This window comes from Pteropus medius, unplaced genomic scaffold, assembly GCF_902729225.1.
Source record: "Pteropus medius unplaced genomic scaffold, Ma_sr-lr_union100, whole genome shotgun sequence".
Classification (NCBI taxonomy): domain Eukaryota; kingdom Metazoa; phylum Chordata; class Mammalia; order Chiroptera; family Pteropodidae; genus Pteropus; species Pteropus medius.
The window spans coordinates 67099085-67107069 of NW_024349800.1; the positions used below are offsets into that span (position 1 = coordinate 67099085).

The 7985-nt window shown below is 39.4% G+C and overlaps 1 protein-coding gene across 5 annotated transcripts in view; it reads left to right on the forward strand.

Moving 5' to 3' along the window:
• The window catches only part of RNF214 (ring finger protein 214), a 43257-nt gene extending 36807 nt beyond the window's left edge, over positions 1 to 6450 (forward strand). For 2 of the 5 annotated variants that reach the window (XM_039887995.1, XM_039887997.1), the window contains 9 exons: positions 2056 to 2152; positions 2363 to 2451; positions 3033 to 3123; positions 3324 to 3422; positions 3630 to 4006; positions 4129 to 4261; positions 4473 to 4577; positions 4815 to 4910; positions 5822 to 6209. In XM_039887995.1, coding sequence (XP_039743929.1) covers positions 2056 to 2152; positions 2363 to 2451; positions 3033 to 3123; positions 3324 to 3422; positions 3630 to 4006; positions 4129 to 4261; positions 4473 to 4577; positions 4815 to 4910; positions 5822 to 5887 — 1153 coding nt within the window. In that variant the 3' untranslated portion in view covers positions 5888 to 6209. Of the gene's footprint in view, positions 1 to 2055; positions 2153 to 2362; positions 2452 to 3032; positions 3124 to 3323; positions 3423 to 3629; positions 4007 to 4128; positions 4262 to 4472; positions 4578 to 4814; positions 4911 to 5821 lie in introns of all 5 variants that reach the window. The other 3 variants (XM_039887992.1, XM_039887996.1, XM_039887993.1) reach the window with 2 other exon arrangements.
• Positions 6451 to 7985: the final 1535 nt, after the last annotated feature.

Here is a 7985-nt window from a genome sequence, read left to right on the forward strand (position 1 = left end):
ATTCTTTGTTTTATATTTTCTAAACTTTTTATAATTTATTATTTACATAACCAAAAACAATATTAATTTAAAAAATTATGCAAACATTGGGCCCTACAACAAGTCAGGCTTGTACACTCTGGGAGAATTTATTCATTTGAACCATTGTGTCCCTGAACTAGCTATGCAAAATAACAGAAGCATAGGACTTGAAAGAAATTAGACCAAGCATTTAAAAAGTTAAAATAGACTCAGTGGTTTCTATTCTACCAATAATTTTTTTGACCGTCTACTATAGGGAACTGATTTTTTTTTCTGGTATGGGTGGCAGGTAGAAGTAGTACCCTTTAGTAAAGTGAAATCTGTTATATACGTGTGTTACAGGTTAATTAATATATAAGGCTGAACATTTTTATGACTGTTTAAGTTGTTTGCTAGTAGTTGTTGTGACTGTGGTTGTGGTTGCTAGCAATCCCTTTTCTCTTTTATCTCAGTGAGGTAGATGTGGCCAAGTGCCCAAGGGAAAAGATTTTTTTGTATGTGAATATGCGGAAGCCTCCATGGGCACTGTAAGAGGATTTTTCTAATATAAACATTTATCTGTAGTTGACAAATATATTTAATGAGTTAGAGATGTTCAGTGAGCATCTGTAGTTTTCAAGAATAACATCGATCAAAGAAGGCAACTGTAATTTTTTTCCTACAATTATCCCATTGTCAAAGAGTGACGAGTAGGCTAAATGGGATGATTGATTGACCTCACAACATATTCATATATTCTTACAGTAAGAGACTCCTGACTCATATTTTTTAATTGAGGAATATGTTGTAGCAGGAAAACACATCTACCTATAAACCTTTTTCTAAAGAACTATTAGAGAATTTTTCCTCTGCAACGAAGTTAATTTGGAGAGGACAACACATGGAGTTCAAAGAAGAAAATGCCCACCTACTCATTTCTGTTACATAAGTAGACCTTGTCTATAGAGGGGCAGACTAATGTTAGTGAATCAGTAAATGATTACATATGTCACACACACACATACCCTATATACGTCATCTGTGAAATACAGAACAGGGATGTGTGGAGGATTGGGTCAAGTGTAAAAAGGGACCTCAGAATTTATTAAGTGAATTGCTCCCTTTAAAATATATACGGCTACTGAAAATCAAGAAGAGGAATAAAATTATTTCACTGAAGAAAACTAGGAACATTTTTTTTTAAAGAAGTAACTCTTCCCAACCTTTTCTTCTTATTGTCACCTTTTAAAATCCAGCAAAAATAATTGAAACATTTCCAGATTATTCTGTCCACTGATCTGGGTAATCCTGTTGCTTTCAGCCATAAAACTTACTATAGTCAAGTGTAATACAAGGAATTTCTTTTGCTGGCTCTGTTCCTTTATTGGTACCTTCAGTACTGAGCAGGGTGCTTGACTGGCCTACATCCTCAGAAATCCCTCAGTACTAGGCAAACCAGGAAATTGGTCACGTTAATCCAGTGTGTGTAGTACACTGTAGGCATGGAGCTTGGTGGGGTGGGAAATGTAAGAAGGGAGGAAAGTGATAGAAATGAGAAGTCCTGAAGTATGAAGAGATTATTTTCTTTTGAAGAATGTTTGCTATAGCTAAGAAAATAGGAAAATCAGTAAGCCAGTAACTGTGTGCTTAGTAATGAATTACAGATGAATGTTAAATGGACCCCTGTGTTTGGTCCTGCCTTCTTCAGTACCCATGTCAAAAGACAAGTTGGGAAATAATTGGAACACCATAATGATTTTGAGCCCTCTTTGGATATAGAAGAATGTTCTGCATTCAGGGGTTTTTGTTCTAGGTGTATTCTTTCCTCTCTGGGTAACTTTAGGAAGTGGAGATGTGAACATTTTAACATTTCATTTTTACTTTCAAATTTTACTTGCCTTTATGCAATTACCACTTTAAATATTATTTGTCTTTATCTATAGTTAATACTTAGGGTAAGACTTCCTGTACTATACCCGGCAGACCAATTTTGGGTTTTACTTTGCCTTCGTGTCTTTCTCCTGTTAGCCTTATTCTTGGTTTCTTATCTTACAGAGAGGTGTGGGAGATGGAGCTGGATAGACTCAAGAATCAGGATGGTGAAATAAATCGGAACATTATGGAAGAGACAGAACGGGCCTGGAAGGCAGAGGTGAGAAGAGCTGCTACGTTGAAGGCCTTGATTTTGGGCTTCCAAGATGGTGTATCTTTTCAGTATAGTATTACACCACTAAGCCATATAAATATTATACCATATAGGCACTAAGCTTTTGCATTTGTTTTAACTTTCTAGGGGTAGCTTTGTGTATGTAAAATTAATAAAAAATTTGTGTGTGTGGGTGTGTGGGTGTGGTTTCCTTAGATCTTATCACTAGAGAGCCGGAAGGAGTTGCTGGTACTGAAGCTAGAAGAAGCAGAAAAAGAGGCAGAATTGCACCTTACTTACCTCAAGTAAGTATCTTCCCATTCTAGAATTTTAACAGTCCTTCCGTTTTGTGTTTTTCGTTTTGTTTTTTTAGGTTTGAAATCCTAGGCCAGCTACTCTGTTACTTATTCTGTCTTCACAGGAATTTCAAGGTCATCTCGGTCTGTGTAGTAGTAATTGTTCAGTGATTTGTTTTCCCGTATTCTAAACTTCCTCATTCTCTAACTCTTCCTTTCTACAGTTTTTTAGTTCTGTGTTTTCTATTGTATTATTTCCAGTTGTATAAACAGTATCTTTTATGCTGTCAAAGCATAACAGATATCTTTGAAGATTTGTTTCTTACGTAGTCTTTTCTCCTCTTTTTGCCTTGGAATCTGGAGGACCCTGTGGCATTTTTAGGCAGACAAGAACCTTGTCTCTGTGGTTGGTCTTCTTTCTGCAATACTTGGCTTAGGAGATGCTGTAATTAAAGTGAGAGAAAGACCTAAATCCTTGGCCTTCTCTTGCATCTGGTTCAGTCTCCTCTCTCCAGCTAGTATATGCTATCTCAGAGAGTTAGGAGTTAGGCATTCTTTAATTCTGTAAATTCCTGTTGGTTCCTTGAAAGGTCAACTCCCCCAACACTAGAGACAGTTCGTTCCAAACAGGAGTGGGAGACAAGACTAAATGGAGTTCGGATGATGAAAAAGAATGTTCGGGTAAGTGTACTAGTGGGTGATCATTGAGTCTGAGTTAATCTGTGCTTAAACATTTCTGGTGATAGGGAGGGATGTCTTGCCTTGCTGCTTAGGGCCTATTCTACCCCTCCCTTTGTTTTCTTCATATTGGATGGTATTCTCTTTCTAGAGAGGTTCACCCAACTAAGCAGTAAAGAATGATCCTTTCCTTTCTTTTCTAGGACCAATTTAATAGTCATATCCAGCTAGTGAGGAATGGAGCCAAGCTGAGCAGCCTTCCTCAAATCCCTACTCCCACTTTACCTCCACCCCCATCAGAGGTAAGAATGCTGGTTTTGGGGGTCAACCTTTCTGTGCTGGTGGCAGCATCCATCTTTCGCTTGTTCTTTGTAAGAAGATACTGGTTTTACTATTATGTTATTATTGGTATTATTCAGTATAAGAGTTGTTCATTTGATTCTGCTCCAGTTTCGTAAATTTTCATTTTCTTCCTTTCATTCCTGCTCTCCACCTCTTCTCCTCTACAGGCAGACTTCATGCTTCAGGTGTTTCAACCCAGTCCCTCTCTGGCTCCTCGGATGCCCTTCTCCATTGGGCAGGTCACAATGCCCATGGTTATGCCCAGTGCAGATCCCCGTTCCTTGTCTTTCCCAATCCTGAACCCTGCCCTTTCACAGCCCAACCAGCCTTCCCCACCCCTTCCTGGCTCCCATGGGAGAAGTAGCCCTGGCTTGGGTTCCCTTGTTGGCCCCCATGGTCCACACATCCCTCCTGCCGCCTCCATCCCGCCTCCCCCAGGCTTGGGCGGTGTTAAGGCTTCTACTGAAACTCCCCGGCCCCAACCAGTAGATAAACTGGAGAAGATCCTGGAAAAGCTGCTGACTCGGTTCCCACAATGCAATAAGTAAGTATCTTTAAGGACTAATTTTTAACAGTTTGTCAGAGAAATGTTTATGGACTAAAATAGGGGAGATTTCATGGATCTTCCCCTTGAGTATAGCATAAAATCTCTCCTTTCCTTTTTAGGGCCCAGATGACCAACATTCTTCAGCAAATCAAGACAGCACGTACTACCATGGCAGGCCTGACCATGGAGGAACTGATCCAGTTGGTCGCTGCACGACTGGCAGAACATGAGCGAGTGGCAGCAAGTACTCAGGTAAGACAAGCTACTTGGGAGAGAACTCAGACCTGCTGAGATGTTGGGGAAGAGGCCAATTTCAGAAAAATTTGAGGTGGGAAGCAGCACGGCAGTCAGGGGTATCTAGTCTGCTTTTGTCTTTGCTGGCTTGGGAACTAAATGACTTCGTTTTGTTATATGCTCTGTGACTCAGACTCTTTCCTTACTCTAACATTGTTTCTGCCCACAGCCACTTGGTCGGATCCGGGCCTTGTTCCCTGCTCCATTGGCTCAAATCAGTACCCCAATGTTCTTGCCTTCTGCCCAAGTTTCATATCCTGGAAGATCTTCACATGTAAGACTCTTTTTCTTTGAAAAGTAGGATGTGAAAGGAATGGGTGGGTTAATGAGGAGGGAGCAGGTTTGTAGATGGACTGCAGTGAGAAACCATGATCTCAGCAAGAATCTATATTTGAACTTTTATTTCTTTTGGTATAAAGTCTTTTTGCTACATGGATGGAATTATGGACATCGTAGACAAGGAGACCCAGAGGTTTCTTACTCTTTTGACCATCCCTTCTCTGTTCTGCAGGCTCCAGCCACCTGTAAGCTGTGTCTTATGTGCCAGAAACTTGTTCAGCCCAGTGAGCTGCATCCAATGGCATGTTCCCATGTGTTGCATAAAGAGGTGGGTGCTCCATACTTTCTTTATTTTCTACTCTTTCTTTTCTGACAACTGAGATAATTTAACTTTTCTCGAACATTTCTTGATACTCATTGTTCATATCTAAACAAAGTTTTTAGTAAATTGTGGCTTAAACATCAGCAGAATTCAGGATACTGTCTGCTAGGATCTCCCAGCTTCCTTTTACTGTGTACCATTTTAGGGGACTGGATAAGTAATTCACAGAAGAGCAATTTATATTAGAGCACTCTCTTAGAAAATGAACGATAAAAAATACATATCTTAACTGTTTCAAATATAGCACTGTCAATAGACTTTGCTTAGATGAGAGGAATGGAATAGGGAACCTCAATTTGAGATTAGTAATTCTATTAACAGAATAGCTTGAAGGCCTGCCTATTAGAGATTATCTTCTCAAACTGACGAATTATTCCCATCTTTTATTATGTTACCAGGCAGAGTTAAATCTCTTAGCAGCAGGGATGATTTTTTTTTTACTATTTTATTTTATTCGTTTCGTTTTTCTAAGAGGTAGAAACTGAATTTATATCTAAATTCTTGGTAAGAGAAAATCCTGAATAAGATTTGAGAACAATAGCTATTAGGAAATGGAAGCTCATCTCAGCCTAAATGGATCATAAGAAATAGTAAGCCTAGTTATTCAACAAAAGGCAGCTTTACGCTATTATTAGCTGATAGTGAATATTTCCTATAAAAAGAACAGATTCACCTGCTCTGAAGATTTTGGTGTGGGGTGGGTAAGAGCCAGTGAAATAGCCCTCTTATCCTCTGTGATAAGAGCTTTTCTGACTTAGTAAATATTCCTTAGATCTGTTGAACCTTAATGGCACCTTCACTCTTCCTTCCCTCCATCTTTCCAGATAAACCTGAGGTATGTTTTTCTTTCTTTCTAGTGTATCAAATTCTGGGCCCAGACCAACACAAATGACACTTGTCCCTTTTGTCCAACTCTTAAATGACGGACCTGACTGGGGAGGAAGAAGAGGAGAAACTTGATGTGAACAGGAAGCGCGGGTTCAGATTTCTAAAACTCTATATTTATACAGTGACATATACTCATGCCATGTACATTTTTATTATATAGATAATGTGTGTATAGAAAGTCTGTATTCAAATGTTCGTAAATGAAAGTATGTATATTATGCAGAAATGGTCTGACCCCTTCATCTTGCAATTCGTTTGGGGGATACAGAGTGTAGCTAAGATGATGTTTAGTTTGATCTTGCAATTATGATCTTCCTGCCTAGGGCTGTTTTCAAATACAATATAAAAACCATCTAGGAAGCTGCTGTTGCTCTAAGGCCATCCTGCTTTGATTTGGCTCAACTGCAAGTCCATTTTCTTAAGGCTCATGTATGCAGATTTGAATTCTGGTGCTTACCTGCTGTCCAACCAGATGCCTTGCTTACTGAAAGCCTCCAGAATCCTTGGTGTTGTGGTAGCGACTCTACTCCAAATGGATAAAGTGAGACTGATTGGGGGCAGGGGGGATGTAACCCTAATAGTTTGACTTTTCATTGAGTATTTTACTGTGTTAATGCTCATTATTTGTACATAGACTTTAGGTTTACAAAAATATTCTATTTTACATCAGCAAAATTCACAGTCCAAGAATAACAACATAACCAAGTCCCATTTCCCCCATGCTCCCACAAACTTCTGTCAACCCTACTACTTCCTAGATAGTCATCTCTTTAGAAACTAGCACGACCTATAGGTCTTTCCTGGGCCAAGCCGTCCTTTGCCACCACTGATGTGGCCACCCTTGTGAAGTCCTTATCTCTTCCCCTTCATTTCTAGTCTAGTCTAGCTAACCCCCTCCCCCTTGATGGTTAAGGCAGTTGGCTCACAAATAAGTTGTTTAGTGACCTTGGGTGAGTTCCAGGCAGGCACTGGGGTGAGGAGATGTCCATGCAAAATTACTTTCAGAATGATCTCGGGATGCTGGGTTTTAATTTTTGAAGCAAGAAAGCTATGGAGGACATGTTTCCTATCTTGGGAAAAATAGAGACCAAAATGATGCGAAGAAGGGAGATTGAGTTTCAGGTTTATAAGTCATTTGTTCCATGGATAGCTATCTGGAACTAGCTTATTTTGCCACCTCTGCTTATTGAACACTTCTGGTTTTTAGGTTTATACCTGGGAAAGCTATGACTCTATTAGAGTTTCGAATCTTTTCCCATCCTTTTTACTCCTATCAGAAATGTCTTCAGTGCCCTCCTTTTCTTTTGGAATTAAACAAGTAAAAATGAAGTGTTAATTTAAAAAAAATTAGCTCTAGGGGAAGGACATTATTATATTACCAATAGCTAAATTTTCCCATTCTGGGACCTGGAAGTGCTTACTGGCACTAGCAATACATATCAGGATAGCAAAAACATTTCCTTTTAGATCCATCTAGATTCTCTCCTGTTTTTGTTTCTCTCTTCCTTTTTTATTTTGCTTCCTTGCCTGTCAGCTCATGGACATATTCTTTCCTTTCTCTTGCATTACTTGCCCATGCTTATTGACTGGCATCAGTGTTAGGAGCTGGGTTTTCCAGGACCTCATTGGCATCTTTTAGGGTCATTGAAATGGCATGAGTATACCCCGCTTTGTAGAGGTCAGATGACCACTTTGGTTAATGAAATATTAATGTTTCCAGTTTGGTAGCTGTCACAATCAGGAAATGTGGCAAAATGGAAGACCAGTTCCTTTGTTCTTTTCATTTGGCGGGGGGATTCATTTTTTTATCTTATAATCTTCAGATTTTATTTCCCCTCAACTTTGCAGCAGCCCTTGGGCCACCTGTAATATTTTTTAGGATCCCCTGAAAATTTAGAAATTAGAAATGGGTATAAAAAATATTATGTTTCTTTTCCACAAATCTTTGAAGCCAAAGGTGTAGAGAGAAAAGGAGGGAGTAGGTAGGGGGGTTTAACTGCTTCCTAGTAAAAGCCCTTGAAAGCCAACTGTAGCAGGAGGACAGGTGTTTTAGAGAGTTGTTCATGGGAGCTGGGGCCTCATTTGTTGCTTTTTTCTCTTTCTTGTTCAAGATCAATCAGAAAGCAACACTGA